Source organism: Camellia sinensis, chromosome 5 (assembly GCF_055761805.1).
Source record: "Camellia sinensis isolate YWXY chromosome 5, ASM5576180v1, whole genome shotgun sequence".
Taxonomy (NCBI): domain Eukaryota; kingdom Viridiplantae; phylum Streptophyta; class Magnoliopsida; order Ericales; family Theaceae; genus Camellia; species Camellia sinensis.
In genome coordinates, this window is record NC_138965.1 from 23386780 (window position 1) to 23404174 (window position 17395).

General features: G+C 42.6%; 1 protein-coding gene across 1 annotated transcript; it reads right to left on the bottom strand.

Annotated features, from left to right (window-relative positions):
- Window positions 1–14434: 14434 nt before the first annotated feature.
- LOC145790485 (zinc finger BED domain-containing protein DAYSLEEPER-like) lies at window positions 14435–17386 on the bottom strand. The gene is made up of 4 exons (XM_082868395.1): window positions 16712–17386; window positions 16559–16621; window positions 16382–16438; window positions 14435–14896 (listed from the first exon to the last, which is right to left on the bottom strand). The coding sequence occupies exons 1-2, from the start codon at window positions 17382–17384 to the stop codon at window positions 16596–16598; spliced, it is 699 nt and encodes a 232-aa protein (XP_082724521.1). The 5' UTR covers window positions 17385–17386; the 3' UTR covers window positions 14435–14896; window positions 16382–16438; window positions 16559–16595.
- Window positions 17387–17395: the final 9 nt, after the last annotated feature.

Here is a 17395-nt window from a genome sequence, read left to right on the forward strand (position 1 = left end):
ATACATTCAAATAAAATATCACATTCAACTTCATAATCATTTCACTTTTTCTCTCACAAACATCACATTCAACCACAAAAAAATCTAACTATTTTTTCAAATACAAAAAAAAATTTCTTCAATAATATCTTATAACTAAAAAAATTAACATACAAATTCACTTTCCAAACACCCGTAAATAAGGAGGGTAAATGATAATTTCAAAAAAGATGTATGATGGTAATATTGAAATTTCATAAATGATGTGGCATTATATTATGATAATTTTTAAAAACAAAAAAAAAATTAATAAAAAACCAACTCCCAATACAATTTGGAAAAGTCAAAGAGTAACCAAAAAAAAAAAAAAAGCAAAAATTTTTTTTTTTTTTCTTTTATCTATCTATCTTTTTAAAAGAGCCCTTAATCTAAACCACATTCTCATTCAGGATCAATTTGAGATCATACATCTGGGTCTATAAAATTATTCATTAGCAATCCATTTGGGTCAATCAAAGGTTAATTCTACAATATACACCTCATATCATATGTATATTTAATTACATTATTTTTTTATTTAATTATGATATTATTTTGAGATGTTTGGTTATGTCTCTTGTAGTGTTTGGTTATAATTTTTTTAATATTTTTTTATTATAGTTATTACAAAAAAATATAAAATTATGCCATTTTTTTCTTTAATTATAAAATATATATAATACACACAATTAAAAAAAATGTACTATAATTTTTCTCACGATCAAATTGTATTAAAAAAATACTTGATAATATCAAAAAATTACCAAACACTCACATAGATTCACACCATGTGAGTGTTTAATAATTTTTTTAATAAATTATTTGATAAGAGTAATACTAGAAATTCTAAATATTTTATCAAATATTTTTTAAAATATTTTACATAGATATAAAACCCATATAAAATTTATATTCCACATTTTTATAAGATATTTGATAAAATATTTAATAAAATATTTGAAATAAGCATTTTTCATTCGATAACTCTAGCATTGCTTCTTTTGTATTACCTCCTGCACGTAACAGGGCTGCTAAAGTGGCACATCCTACGTGTGACACCTGGCCGATTGTAACGGTGGAAAGACGAGTTGTGATTCGTTCCTTGAGTTCTGTCTTTAATTTCCTATTTATAAGGGTGATGATACACTTTGAGTTGATTTAATGGTTTAGATTGGAGTAAAAAAATAAATTTAAATTTATTTTTTTATTTTTTTATTTTTAAATAATCAAATCTAAATCGTTGGATCAATTCAAAGTGTATTTCTATTATTAATCTAACGGTTTAGATTTGGACCAAAAAAATAAATTTAAATTTGTTTTATTATTTTTTATTTTTAAATAATTAAATTTAAACCGTTGGATGAATTCAAAGCAAATGTTTATCGTTGGAAGTAGGGAGATAAGGAAATAGCTCAAGGAAAATGAGAGGATGTCAACTCTGGAAAGAGACCTCCTATTACACGATAAAGCATCTCAACCGCTAACGGCTAATACAACCCCTCTTCGTTTTTACCATTGGAGATTATAGGAATCATTGAAACCAGTTTTCCATTTTTAGAGAGAGAAGATAGAGAGAGGAGAGAGATGAAGATCACGGCGTTGTTGGTGTTTGATAATGCAGCGAGTTCTAGATGGAACGGGTCGGATCGATCTACGCTTCCCTAACTGGTGTCCGAGAAGCCAAATCCACAGAGAGACCTGCACAAGAGTTCAATAGGGAACGGGTAGTCCCCCAGCGAACTCTCCGACGAGCAAGTTAGAATAGAGAGAGATAAGATGTAGAGATAGATTGAAGATAGAAAAACTTAACCTTTCTCTTGTCTTCGATGCCTGCTTATATCCTCTGTTAATCATTTCGTTGTCCCTTCTAACCTGTCACTTTGGCCGAAAGTCTATGCTCTAGCTTACCTTATTTATGGTGAGGCCGTTCTGTCCCGACGGAGAGAGGTTATCGCAATAAATGCTGTAAGAAAATTCATTAATGGCTGATGTGTGGTGCAATAACTTTGCAGGATCTTTGTCTGCTGATGTGGGTGATTCTCTACTTGCCAAGTGTGTAGATGTCATTGGTGTTTGGTGTAACGCTAGGTTTCATGAGTGTTGGGCTTTAGTATTTGAATCATGGATTGGACCTTAGGTGGTGGGACATATCCTTTATGGGCTTAACCATGTCAGTAGTCTCCCATTCCTAAGTGCAGCTTTAGTCCAACGAAGGAAATAATGAAGACAACGAGGATTGTGAGAAACCGGCGGGGCGAAGACCGATTGAGAGGTGGGCCGACGGCGAGGGGTGACCGAGCAGAGGAATCGATCGTGAGAAGGGCCGACCGCAAAGGGTGACCGAGTGAAGGGACAGATCGTGAGGAGGGCCGACTGCGAAGGGTGACCGAGTGGAGGGAGAAATGGCAGTGCGCGGGGCTCGAGGAGTGGCATGGAAGGGTCTAGTAGTGGGGTTGCCCTCGTCAGTGAAGGGGTGGAGGCCGTGATGGTTCTATGTGTCTGCTAACGGGGGAGTAGGAGTGCGCACGGTGTGAAAGGTGCCAACCAAGTCGGTTGAGCCAAGGTTAGAGGCGGAGGCCGAGGAGAGGGTGAAAAAGGTGAAAGCGTGGAGGGAGAAGGAAGACGCCAAGTATGACGACCTCGTTTAGCCCTCAGCCTTGTTTGTCTTAAGGCTGGGCCCTCAGCCGACCGGCGGAGACCTTGCGCTAGCAGAACTAGAGGCGAGGAGGAAGAGGCAAGAAGCGGAGGACAGAACCAACTTTGCCAAGGTCGATCAGTACAAAGAGGCGAAGTTAGGCTGCCCGCCCAAACCGATCATGAGTGAACGAGTCCGACCGCGCCCCAAGCCGCTAGGGGAAAATGACCTGAGCGGTTTTGAGCCACGACCACCTCCAGTGGATCCTCTGAAGGAAAAGAGCAAAAAAGAGGTGGAGGTTGTGCTGAAGAAGAAGATGAGAGTAAAGAAAAGGGAGGAGGGGCCAACCTTGAAGAGGATGAATGAGAGAATAGCATAGGGGACCCCCGAAATAGAGTTGGAGGGAACAGCGAAGGGGATAGAGAGTCCCCTGGGCCCTGAAACACAAGTGGAAGGTGGAGCGACTGGCCTTGAGCAGGGGACAGAGCAACAGCCCAAGGGGGGTCCTGTGTCCCAAGGAGAAGGAGGAAGTGCCAGGTTGAAGACCGCCATTTACCACGCTCCAGCAATGTTCGGGCGACTGGAGGGAGAAGGAGGTGAAGCTAGGACTGCTGCAGATCGGCTCTTGGGAGTAGTGGAGGACACGGCCGTACGTTTGATGGCAAGTTTCACAGAGGCCGAACTGCTAAGGGGGTTGTGCTCGGCCCAGATGGAGGCAACAGCCTTAGCAGGAGCCTTACTTAACAAAGCGGTGCGCGCAAAAGGTGAAGTTGAGCCACTGAAGGCAAAGCTGGAGGAGGTGAAGGCCTAGCTTGAAATTTTAAGGAGGGAGACCGGGGGCTGGAGGAAAGCCGCGCGGAGTGCATATGCTAAAGGGCTGGAGTATGCCCAGGACGCCAAGAAGATGGAGGTGTTGGCGATGGTGCAGGGCTATTCAGCTGATCGTGCTAATGCTGAGCTGCTCGCGACCAAGTTAGAGCTGGAGACGAAACGCCGCAAGGTGGTGTCGCTCGAGTTCCAGTTCGCTGGCGAGCACAAGAAGCTGGAAGAGGCCCAGAAAGCCTGCACCGTTGCCAACAAAAAGTGGGATGAGGCCATGGTCTGTAATGAAGATCTACACACTCAGTCGATCAAAGAAAAGGAAGAAGCAGATCAAAAGATCACTGAGTTGGAGAGGGCACTGGCGAACGAGCGAGCTAGACTGGCGGTTGAGAGAGCAAAGATGGTGAAGGCCCTGGCCGGCGAGAGGGCCAAGTCAGTGGCTGAGAAGGCAGGGTTGGAGAAGACCTTGGAAGAGGAGAGGGCCAAGTTGGCATCTGAGAGGGCGGCGTACCCCGACCTATGTGGTGCAGCGGTAGAGCAGTTTAAGGGGTCCGCTGACTTCCAGATGGCTATTGATGCCGCTATCGCCAGCAGCTTGGCGAGAGAGGGAGATGGGGGGGCTGACTCGTCGAGAGCGACCGTTGGAAGTAGGAGTGAAGAGGAAGTGATCTAGAGCTTCCAACGGTCGGACTTCTACAAGCATGAGATGGCTGAGTTCTGGGACAGTGGCTGGAAGACTTTTAAACGTGAAGCAGAAGAGTTGTTCCCAGACTTGGACTTCAGCAATGTGAGAATAGATGAAGATGATGTGGCCCAGACCCCCCTAGATGTGGGGGTTGACGAAGTGTCACGACCCAAACCCGGCCCTATGGGTTTAGCACCGTAACCGGCCAGTAATCCGAGATTACCGAAGGCGTGCAGAACAGTAATACAGTAAAACAGAGTACAGGGCCTGGCGGAAGCCAATACAGTAAATAAATAGTGTCCATTGAGCTGTGACAGTCTGTATGCAAAAAGGCTTTTCATACATTCACACATAAACAGTACAGAACAGTATGTACAATATTCACATCCATCCAACTAGGGACTCAACCCTACAGAACAGTACAGAAAACATTCCGTCTGTACAAAACAGTACGGTCTATACAAAACAGTAAAACAGTACAGAAGGGGGAAAAACAGACAGAACACCCCCAAGCCATAGCATGGCAACTCGGAACCTCGCAGTGAGGCACAAAGGCTGGCTTGACAAAACTGGAGTTACCCTGACGCTCCTAGCTCCGATCTGGTGCCTGTACACCTACATATATATATGAGCAGTGAGCTAAAGCCCAGTGAATAACATAATGCGTAAAGGGGTTTAGAATGGATGTCCTTACAGTAATGAAAACAGTTCAATTCAACCAGTATTTCAGTTGTTCAGTACAGTAAACAGTCATATGTGGTACATCCATTAGCATAACAGTAACAGTAGGTCTTAAAAGACCGAACAGTAATGATGGCCATCAATCAGTAAACAGTAGTGGTTCCACGAGGGAACCGACAGAGATTTCTGTCGCAGTAACAGTAACAGTAACCAGTAAGTACTAAGGATGCCACAGTACAGTTCAGAAATAAAGGGCATACATTCATTCAGTAAGTAATACCAGTTCAGTAAACAGTTCAGTTCAGTATTCAAAAGATAATCAGTTGAACATATCTTTACACAATTGTTACTCACAGAGTTCGGGCTACAGTATGCTAGAGCGTGTCTCTCCAGTCGCCAACCCTACACAGTTAACAGATTGAACACACTAAGCTACACAGTTGGGAAATCTCATAACTTAATCCCTAATTTGCCTTGGTGTGTTCTACATCGATATCCTCATCAAGATGTCTTAAACTAGGCCTAAGAATGCCTAGGATGGGATGAGGATGCAAAAATACACTTAGAAAATATTTTCAGAAATTTCAGTGAAACAGGGTCCCGCTCGAGCGCAGGTTTCCCCGCTCGAGCGTCAATGCAACAAAGGTACACGCTCGAGCGTAAACTTTCCCGCTCGAGCGTACTGTAAAAGTACTGGATGGGTGAAATCTCCGCTCGACGCCCGCTCGAGCGTGAGACATGACTCCGCTCGAGCGCCCAATCCTCCGCTCGAGCGGACTGCAAAACAGTGCAAGATGCTGGAAGCTCGATTTTCCCGCTCGAGCGGCACTTCCCCCGCTCGAGCGGACGACTGAAATCTGGAAATCCCAGATTCGATCTCCAGGTCTAAAACCAAGCTCAAAAGCATCAAAACCGATCCTCTTGGGCCCATTTTCTGGAAGACACTTAAAAACACATAGGATATCATGTTTCAAAGCTCAATTTTTAAGAAATCAAAGCCCAAGGGTGTTTAATTCAAACCCAATTTCAAATCATTTTCAAGAACAATCTTCAAACATGACATGCATGATCTTAAATCATTTTCAAAGCTTTAATGCTGTTTCAAAAGAGCTCAAACCTTCAAAGATAGGATGAACTCATGGAGTATGACCAAAAGATGGACATGCATGTGAGGCATTATGAACTACAACCTCAAAACTTCAATATATGTACATGCATGCAACAATTAAGCTACAATTCGCCATCTAAACCATGTTTGGCTCTACACTCCTTCAATATGACATAAATCATGCAAGATTCAACTTAAAACATGAATAAGAAGACAATGGAGCTACCTTAAGTCTTGTATTTCAAGAAGGGAGCTCAAATATGCAATCACTTCAACAATTTCTCAAGCAATTCAAGATGAAAACCAACTCCTCAAGTCTCTCTCTCTCTAGGGTCGGTTGAGGCTCAAAATGTGAGAAGAAGTGTGGGTTTAATCAATACGTGGAGTGTTTACAAGGCTCATGTGTGTGTGTGTGTGAGTGGCCCACTTAGTGGCAAGGTTGTAATTAAATCCAACTCTTTAATTAGCTTATTTAATCTAATTTAATCATACCTAATCAATTTTCAGATAATTGTACAATAAAATCACGTAAATTACGAGGGTCACAGAACACTAATCGGTTTCAGATTCGGCCGCCGATAAGGCCTTCAATTAGCAGTTTAAACATACGAACATGAACAGATAATCATACAATCAAACAGATAGAATGAAATTAACTAACATATACTCAGTCAATTCAGTTCCAGTTTCAGTCAGTCAGTTCAGTACTTTTAATCAGTTCAATTATCGGTCAGTTATCAGTCATTATCAGTTCCGTTTAACAGTAACTGGTGATCAATCAGTCATTAATCAGTAATCAGTATGAGGGTTGTTACACGAAGAAGACCTGGCCTCGAGCGAGGATGAATAATTGATGTAAAATTTTTGCATTTTGCGTGTTGTTGTTTGTAAATAAAATTTTTTTTGTTGTTTTTTTTTTTTTGGTCATGTAATTTCTGTAGTGAATTTATGTGTAAGTTTGTAAATAAAATAATGAGTTGTGCTTTTTCGTACTGTTGTCTTTACTTCTTGTATATCTAAAAAGAATGATAATGGGCATTTAAATAAGGCTTATATATAAATCGTAGTAAAAGTTGAGAAGTAGGGAGCCAGTCTAACTTGTGAGAAAACCATGACGCAAAGAATGTTAACAATAAAAACATTGAAATGTAAATGTCTTAAAGTGTGAAACTTTAAATCATGTTGTAAGAGTGTTGAGAAATGAAAGATTGGATTGGGCGACGAGGCGTGTGGATTGTAACGGAATTAAAAATGAAAGTTCAAAATGTTAAGAGACGTAAAAGCATGGACCTGGATTTTTAATCAAGTATGGCCACGAATTCTCCGTTCGCGTGGAGTGCTGGGTCTATAAGTAACTTAGTCTAGCCGAGCTCTTCAGTTTGGTTGAGGCTTTAAGTAACTCAGTCTGACTGAGCTTTTCATGCTCAGTCTGGTTGAGCCTTTAAGTGACTCAGTCTGGCTAAGGCTTTAAGTGACTTAGTCTGTTTAAGCCTTTCGTGCTCAGTCTGGGTAAGGCTTTAAGTAACTTAATCTGGCTGAGCCCTTTGTGCTCAGTCTGGCACTGAGGCTTTAAGTAACTCAGTTTGGCTAAGTCCTTCGAGCTCAATCTGGCTGAGGCTTTAAGTAACTTAGTCTGGCTGAGCTCTTCATGCTCAGTCTGGCTGAGGCTTTAAGTGACTCAGTCTGACTGAGCCCCTCGTGCTTAGTCTAGCTGAGGCTTTAAGTAACTCAGTCTCGCCGAGCCCTTCGTGCTCAGTCTAGCTGAGGCTTTAAGTAACTCAATTTAGATAACTAAGAGATAAGATCGCTGTCATTTAAGGCGTAGCCTATTGATCCCGAATTTACATCATGTGTGAAAAGGACAAAAACAACCATGTGTGTAGATTGCCAAAAAGAATATACAGCAATTGATTAATACAGAGATGAGACATGGCATTTTATTGAAAATAACGCTTCAAGTGCTCGGCGTTCCACAGGTGTAGGAGGTCTCGACCTTCCATGTCTTGAAGTCAGTAAGTGCCCAGTCGAGGCTTAGACTTAACAGCGTAAGGTCCTTCTCACCTGGCTGCAAGCTTGCCCTCAGCTGGGTTTTTGGTGGCAAGAGTGGCTTCGCGCAAAACTAGGTCTCCTACGGTGAATTCCCTTGGTCGGACTTTGTGATTGTTATGCATTCGCATTTTCTGTTGATATGAGGCTTGTCTAATGGAAAAGGACTCTCGGAGCTCTTCAATCAGATCTAAGTCAGCCCGACGTAATTCTTCTGTTTGTTCTGGAATAAGGTGCATAACCCTTGGGGTGTGTAGGCCGATTTCCACTGGAATGATCGCCTCAGCGTCGTATGTTAAGCGAAAGGAGGTCTCCCCAGTGGGGGTTCGGGCTGTAGTGCGGTAGGCCCAGAGTACGTTTGGTAATTCCTCAGTCCAAAGTCCCTTAGCGGCTTCCAACTTAGTTTTGATGATCTTCAGAAGAGAACGGTTGGTAACCTCAACTTGGCCATTGGCTTGGGGATGACCTGGAGAAGAGAAACATGGCTGCATGTGAAGTTCTGCGCAGAATTTCCTGAACTTGGCATTGTTGAATTGTTTGCCGTTGTCGGAGACGATGGCTTGAGGGATGCCAAATCGGCATACGATCGACTGCCAGATGAATCTAATTGTGTTCCGTTCGGTAATTGTGGCGAGGGGTTCTGCCTCCACCCATTTAGTGAAGTAATCAATGGCGACGATTGCAAACTTGGTTTGGCCGCGACCGGTGGGCAATGGACCAACTAGGTCGATCCCCTATTTGGCAAATGGGTAGGGACTGCAAAGTGTAGGGGTGGGCGCGGGTCGGTTGTGGCCACGAAACCTCCAATCCGCCATCCGTCCGCCAGATTGGCGGATTGGAGAAAATCAAACCGCATCCGTCCACCGATCCAGCGGATGTGGATTGAGCGGATTGACGGATGGATGCGAATCGGTTTGGCGGTTTGAAATTTTATAAATTTTCAACATAATTCAACTTGCGCACTTCCTCAAAAAAAAATAAAAATAAAAATAAAAATATTACAGTTAATGACTTAAAAAAAGTATTACAATTACTGCATGTCTCATCCAAAGAAAGAAAGTTTGAAACTTTAGAATATCACAATCACTGCATGCCTCATCCACATATTACAATCACAACATGCCTCATCCATATAAAATATTACAATATGTGATTCTTAAAATATAAAAACAATGCAAACCACCAAAACCAAGAACAAAGCAATAGTAGAGATTGTATGTCTCTGTATTGTTACATTTATATATGTTTTTGAAAACAAAAACCAACCAGCATATATTATATTTTCTATTTATTACGTTTAGAGTTAGATTTAAAAACCAAAAAATATAAATAAGTAATATGTTTATTTTTTTCAATTCAAAAACTATATTAAAGTTCAAAACTTTTTTTCAACAGAATATTTGAACTCTTTTCAATTGAAAACACAAACAAAATATTCAAATAAATTGAAAACACGAAGTCTTATAAATTACTAAGGGTACTCGTGGTTTGGCGGTTCGGTTGCGGCCAAAGGAACCTCAAATCCGCCATCCGTCCGCCAAATTGGCGGATTGGAGAAAATCAATCCGCAACCGTCCGCTTGACATCACGCATCCGTCCAAAATGCGGCCGATCAGTTCGATTCAGTCGGTTTTGGCGGATCGGTATATCCACTGCTCACCCCTAGCAAAGTGTGATCAGTTCTGCAGGAGGAGCGTGAGGAATGTTGGCAAAGCGCTGGCACTTATCACACTTATGCACGAATTCTGTGGCATTTTGGTTGAAAGTATGCCATAAGTACCCGGTGTGAAGTATTTTATGGGCTAGTGACCTGGCACCCGAGTGATTACCACATATACCCTCATGGACTTCCCTCACCACGTAGGTTGCTTGAGCAAGATTGAGGCATCTCAGGTACGAACACGAAAAGCCACGTTTGTCCAAGAGGCCGTTGACAAGAATGTAGTTGGATGACCGGGCCCTGACTTTGGCAGCCTACTGTTTGTCGTCTGGCAATTCCCCATTTGTCAAAAATAAGAGGATGTCTGCCGCCCATGGAATAAGTTCATTTTGGAGGAAGTGGACCTGCTACTGGTTTGGGGAAATGGCAGGATAGGCCAGGTATTCAAGGCGGACGCCATGGCTGAGGTCGGACTGGTCGGTAGAAGCTAATTGAGCCATTTTATCTGCCTTGGAGTTTTCCGTTCGGGAGATGTGCTTGATGTGGAAAGTGTTGAAGAGACGAACAAGGGGGAGTGCAATATCTTTGTAAGCCCACATTGTGTTTTCCTTGGCCTCGAATTCCCTTGTAATTTGTCTGGCGATGAGCTGGGAATCGCTGAACACCTGGATATGGCTTACACCAATGTCTCTGGCTAGGCGGAAACCTGCAATCAATGCCTCATATTCTGCCTCATTGTTGCTTGCGTTAAACAAGAAACGGAGAGCACACTTGAAATAACCACCTTCAAGGGCGGTGAGGATGAGACCAGCCCCACTGCCTTCTTTGCGAGATGATCCGTCGACATTGAGGGTCCAAGAGTGAGGGTCTTCTGCTTTAGTGTTGAGTTTCCTGGACGGGGGGGTCGTGGCTGGAGTGAAATTAGTGAATTCCAAGATAAAATCGACGACAGCTTGCCCCTTGATCGTCGTTCGAGGTCAGTAGGAGATGTCAAATTGGCTGAGCTCGACTGACCATTGCATAAATCGGCTGGACAACTCTGGTTGTTACATTATCTTCTTCAATGGTTGGTCAGTGAGGACGACAATGGGGTGGGCCTGGAAGTAAGGTCGGAGTCATCTTAAGGCTATGACCAAGGCCAAGGCCATTTTTTCAAACAGTGGGTAGTTATGTTCTACTCCCTTAAGAGCCTGACTGATGTAGTAGACCGGTCGCTGGATTGATCTGTCTTCCCTGGTAAGAGCTGCACTGACTGCGGTGTTTGATATGGCTAAGTAGAGAAAAATGGGCTCACCCGTGATTGCCTGAGAAAGTAGGAGGGGTTGGCCATGCACTACTTCAATTGCTGAAAGCCCTCTTCGGATTCTGTCGTCCACTCAAAAGCCTGCCGAAGGACTTTGAAAAAGGGGAGGCACTTGTCTGTTGCATGGGAAAAAAAACTGTTGAGGGCGACGACTCTGCCCATTAGCCTTTGGACCTCTCTAACTGTTCTAAGTGACTACATTTCTATCAGAGCCTTGATCTTTTCGGGGTTGGCCTCAATACCCCGTTGACTGACCATGAAACCAAAGAATTTCCCCGACCTGACGCCGAAGGCGCATTTCTCTGGATTCAGCTTCATTTGATACTTATACAGAGTGTCGAAGGTCTCCCACAGGTCTGTCAGATGGTCAGGGGAGAGTTTGCTCTTGACAAGCATGTCGTTGACATAGACTTCCATGTTCCGACCTATCTGGTGATGAAAAACAACATTGACTAGCAATTGGTAGGTTGCTCCGGCATTTTTCAGCCCAAATGGCATGACACGATAGTGGTAAGTCCCCCGGTCAGTGATGAAGGAGGTGTGTTCCTAGTCCAATGGGTGCATCAGAATTTGATTGTAGCTAGAGAAAGCGTCCATGAAGCTGAGCATTTAATGTCCGGCAGTGGCATCGACAAGTAGATCTATGCGAGGAAGGGGATAGCTATCTTTGGGGCAAGCTCAATTGAGATCGGAGTAGACGACACAGAGTCGCCACTTACCGTTGTTTTTACGGACCAAGACCACATTTGACAGCCATCTGGGGTAGTCTACGTTTTTTATGAACTGTACCTCAAGGAGCTTATCTACTTTAGAAGCAACAAGAGTATTGCGTTTCGGGTGAAAGTTGTGCTGCTTCTGGTGAAATGGTCAGAAATGGGGCTCAATGCTGAGACGATGAGTGATGAAGGAGGGATCAATACCTGGCATGTCGGAGTGGGTCCAGGCAAACACGTCACTGTGCTCAATCAAAAGAGCTGTAAGGTCGGCCTTAGCTTGGGAGGATAGTTGGCTGCCGATCTTGGCAGTTTTTGTTGGGTTGGTAAGGTCGATGAGGACCTTAACAAGCTCTTCCACTGGTTCCCCTCTGACCAGCTCGTCTTTGTCTCTGACGTCAAGTCCTTCAATGATCATAGCCTCCTTCAGCTTGACCTCTTTAAGTGAAGCGACGTAACATTCTCTGGCCATGGTCTGTTCTCCCCTCACAGTGTCGACCCCAAGGTCGGTAGGGAATTTTACGACTAGGTGGAAAGTGGATGTGACAGCTTGAAAAGCATTTAGGGCAATGCGGCCGAGGATAATGTTGTAGACAGAGGGACAGTCGAGGACGAGGAAAGTGAGCAACTTTGTGGTCTGCCGCGGGTATTCTCCAATGGTGATAGGAAGATCAATGGAGCCTATGGAGGTCATCCGATCTCCAGTGAAACCAACTAGTGGGGTTTGGAGAGGGGACAAACTTTCTTCCCCAACCTTTAGCTGACGATAAGCGTTTAGGAAGATGATGTCTGAAGAGCTACCGTTGTCAACGAGAACTCGTCTGACCTTGTAATTGGAGAGAAGGGCAGAGATGATGAGGGGGTCGTCATGAGGGTAACGGATGCCTGTGTAGTCAGCCTCCGTGAAGGTGATGGGCTCCATCCACTATTTGGGGTGGTTGAAGGGGCGATCCGGTGTCGCGACTTCTTTGTCAGAGCCCTACTTGATTTTTCTGAGTTCTGTCGTTGGGCCGAACGGGATGGTCCCCCACACGCAAGCCCACCAGCAATAACTCTGATTTCTCCAACTAGGGGAGGAGGGTTTCCTTGTACTCGGGGTTGTTGTGGGGGTCGATCATTGCCATGGTTGGGTTGGGCAGGTTGTCGATGGAGAGTGTGGCGGCGGTTATTTTTGATATGTTCGGTTCTTGGACGTTACTGAGGGCGGCTGCTGTGAACCACTGAGGCGTCCCTGGCGTATCAAGCTCTCGACCTGATCTTTAAAGTTAACACACTCCTCGATATTGTGGTCGTGGTCCTGATGGAAATGGCAGTATTTGGATTGGTCTCGCTGGTTGGAAGGAGACTGCGATGGTGGCTAGGGAATTTTCAGCATTCATGTATTTTTGGGCTTTGGAGAGGAGGGTTGCCATGGAAGTTGGAGGATTTTTGGAGAGAGAGAAAAGGAAATCGAATGATCGGAGACCGGCCATGAAAGCCGTGAGGATGACTTTGTCGTCGTTTTCTACCACCTATAAGGCTTCGTTGTTGAAGCAGTTGACAAAACTGCGTAGTGACTCCCCCTCCATCTGACGGATGTTTAGGAGTTGAGTTACTGGACCCCGTTGGCGCTGGGCACCAATGAAGTGGCTGAGGAAGGAGTCACTTAGGTGCTGAAAAGTAGGGGTTTGTCCTTGATGGAGGCAGCTGACCGAACCACAGTCGGGCCGATCCCTTAAATGTGACGGGGAAGGCCCGACACATGATCTCATCAGGGAATGCATGGAGGATCATGAGGGTCCTGTAAGTCTCTAAGTGGTCAACTGGGTCTGTTATACCGTCGAAAGAGTCGATCGAGGGCATTTTGAACTTGGGAGGTAGGGGTTTGTCCTTGATGGAGGCAAGGAACGGTGAGTTGGCTGTGGTGGAGGGTTTATTCTGTATGGTCTGCATGACTCCTTGAAGCTGGAGCCTCATGGCTCGGAGTTCTGCATCCCAGAGAGGGACGTTGTCACCGCCGGAATGCAACGGAGGCTGGACACTACTGGTCTCTCCCTCGGGGGCAGGTTCTTGGAATGATGGGTATGGGGCTTGGGGTGGCGAGTTCATTTCTAGATGAGGGGGTCGTAAGCCTTCCAAGTTGGATGGATGAGACTAGGCCTGTCAATGGGTCGGATCCGGGTCGGATCTGCCAAAATCCGATCCGATCCGATTAACTATTAATCTGAATCCGATTATTGAAAATCCGATTATACGTGATCCAATCCGATCCGTTTTACACGGATATCCGATCCGAATAATCCGATCCGATCCGTTTTTTTTTTTTAAGCCAGCCATAAAGTCAAGAAAATACCAATTATAAAAAAAACATAGCAGCTTTTTATAATGAAAAGTTCATCTTGATGTTCTGACTTTCCTAATGCAAAACATAACATCATTTCAAAGCATCTTTCCAAAACAAAACATCATAATTTCTCCCCTTGTGATACAATCAAAAATACATAAATGAGGGCTTTCACAATGTAGCATGAAGTAACAACAAAGAAAAACTTTTTAAAAAAAATATTCAATTCCAGCAAACTAAAAGTGAAATTGAAAAATATCTAGCATGTTTGACTAGCAACATCAAAATTGGAAACAAGTCTATTTCATTACACATGCTAAACATATGTTCTCGGATTTTGAACATACAAATCAAATCAAACAATACTAAGCTGAGCAGTCTAATTCAAAGCTTACAAGCCTAACCCAGCTCAATAACTCAACCTGATCATATCCCAGATAGAGTACAAAAGTCACTGTTGCATTCATGGTGTAAAAACAACTCAAAAGATGTCACCAGGTTTTGAGAGACAATGGAGCATCATTACAAAGCAACAAACCAATCACTTGGTTGCAAATTAAACGGTGATGTGATTCAGTTTCACTATCACCAATCATATCCAACTCAAAAAGAATAATTCCATCATTGACAAAAAAAAAAAAAGTAACATCAGCCACCAAAACATTGCCACTGCATTCTCTAACTTACAGGAGGTCAGAATTTTATGACACACTTTTGGCACAAAAGTAAAACCAGAAAAAACTCATGAAAGACTCCTATGAAGAACAAGCTATGCTATACTATCTGAGAGCTAACAATAGTTTCCCAAACATGTTTGTGTCTCTTTTGGTCTTCTCTATTAGTTCTTCAGTATCTTCTCTTGTTCTTTGCTTCTACTACGATAACATCAGCCACCAAAACATCTGCAGAAGTAATTTTATCAATGTATCAGCAAGTGTAAGAGAAGATAAAAACAATAATGAAAACAATTTTGTTGATAAAGAGCAGTGGACCCAAGTAAAGTCACCGATCAGGGAGGAGACTTATTTTGTTATATATATATATATATATATATTTATTTTGTTATATATATATATATATATATATATTTATAAGGCAACTGCATCATGTGGTATGACCCTTTAGTTCCACTTTATAAGGCAATTAACATTGTGCCACATAGATGTAGACCACTTATTTTGGTTCAGCTGATAATGATTAGAGAATGAATTGGTTATATCATGAAGTAGCTGCAACTTGTCTCTATAATCCCTTTTGCTTTTGCAATTATGGGACTTCACTGTAGTTATAGAATAAAAATAAAAATAAAAATAAATATGATATGCATCTGTTGCAGTGGTTTCAGCCCCAGAAGCACTTATGGGGACAACTAGGTTCCTCTGTTGCCTTGTTTTGAGTCTAGTACATGGTAGCTTTGTGGGTATGTTCTTATTAAAGCCCAGAAAGGGGACAGATATAGAATGATGAGAACATGGTTTAGAGTGGAGGTGAGGAGATAGAGAACAGCTTGGCCTTTGAGGGCTTGGAAGCAGCTTGGCACAGGAAAGAGAAGAGACTGTGCAGATACTTCCATGTTTGACAATTGGAAGCAGCTTGGCCTTTTAGTTCCAATTCTCTCTCATTGTCCTTTCTTTTTCTTTTTCTTTTTTGTTTGCTAATATCTTATACTGTTAATTTTTGTTTTGGTTGTTCCGTAGATATTTCCCATACTAGAGGAGCAGTTCTTGCCTTGCAAACTTGGTGAGACAAAATTGGAGATGCCAGCAAGTGTGTGTGAAGATGGTTACTGGTATAGGGGCTTGCAAGGATTTGATGATACAAGAGATCTTGGGGAACGAGCGTGATGAGATGGAGAGTGAAAAGCGTTTTCGTGGACCATATAGAGAGGTTTTTTCAGATGTTGCTACAGACGATGAAACGGAAGGGGCGAGAACTACTGAACAATCTTCTCTCACTGAACTAGATGAGGTAGAGTGGCTAACTATAAGATTAAAGGTAGCAAAGAAAAGATTGAAAGAACTAGAGGAGAGGCGTGCTCAGTATGTTGCATCTCTATTGCTCAATTCTGGGGATAATGAGTGAATGTTTAGTGAAGCACTGATTTGGAAGAACCACTATCTTGCTGTCAATTATCTGAAAGTGCAACTATAGATAGAAAGAGACAACAGATTTGGAAGTAGGCAAAATCAGCACAACCGTCTACCATCTTAACAAAATATATTCAGACGATCCAACACATGTACATGGTAATTGTAAAAAGTACCAATAACCAGAGCAGTTCACATAAGCACTATTAATATTTAAACCAAGCTCCAAGAAGAAAAGTTATGTAACCACATTTCACAACAAGCAGTTCTAGTAAGAGATAATTAAAGCTATATACTCACGATTCTTCCAAGTCAATAACTTTAATAGCAACCGCTTTGTTAAGCTCATTATCAAACCTGCAAATCAAGAAAGCTATTACCTTAATATGCAAACAGATTATCAAATTATGTCAAATACGAATTTCATTGATCACTATAAAGGCATGGGACAAGCCCCACAATCTGAACCATATTTACCCATCTACTTCAAGTGATTCGATTCAATTCAATCCATCTACTCATGTCTGCATTCTTCTACATCTGCAATTTGAAAATAATGTGACATTAAGATATTCATAGAACTAAACTAAATAACATCTAATTATTTAAAAATTTCAATATTTCACTTACTTCTATTTTTGGTTGATTCAATCCAATCATGGCAAGTGATCAAGGCCTCCACAATATCTGGAAGTAATGAAGCACGTGTCTCATCAATCACCCTACCTCCTACACTAAACGCTGCCTCTGATGCAACCGTAGTAGCAGGAACACTTAAAACATCACGAGCTATCCTTGCCAAAGTAGGAAATTTTGCTTTATTCACTTTCCACCAATGTAGAATATTGAAGCTCTCATTACTTGGAAACACCAACTCCTCCAAGTATTGCTCCACCTCTGATTTTTGATAGGCATGAATGTTAGAAGCACGTTCTTGGGCATACCACGCATGAAAAGCAGCCAAACTTTCTTGTTTCGAAGAACCGACAAGCAACTGACTACCACTTGAGCTAGTATTTTCAGAAACAAGTGCAATGCTACTCATAGAATCAGAAGAATCACTCCTATACTCATAAAAAAGATCAACAAAACCATTACGGACCCTCTGAATATGCTTATTAGCATCAACACCATAAATAAGCCCAAAGTAGTATTCCACCAAGTCCATTTTAAATCTCGGATCAAGAACCACTGCAATTGCTAACACCAAAGAACATTCTTCCCAATATTTTTGAAATTTCACTCTCATTGGACCGGCCATCAATCGAATGCAATCATACTCACTTTGCTCCCATTTTTTCATTTCAAGTTAAA

What these genes read in the sequence shown, in the direction of transcription:
- LOC145790485 (XM_082868395.1), bottom strand. Translation starts at nt 17,384, where the DNA reads ATGAAAAAATGGGAGCAAAGTGAGTATGATTGCATTCGATTGATGGCC. An exon ending in TGAATCAACCAAAAATAGAA is followed by an intron (nt 16,622 to 16,711) that starts GTAAGTGAAATA and finishes TTCAAATTGCAG; the next exon opens with ATGTAGAAGAATGCAGACAT.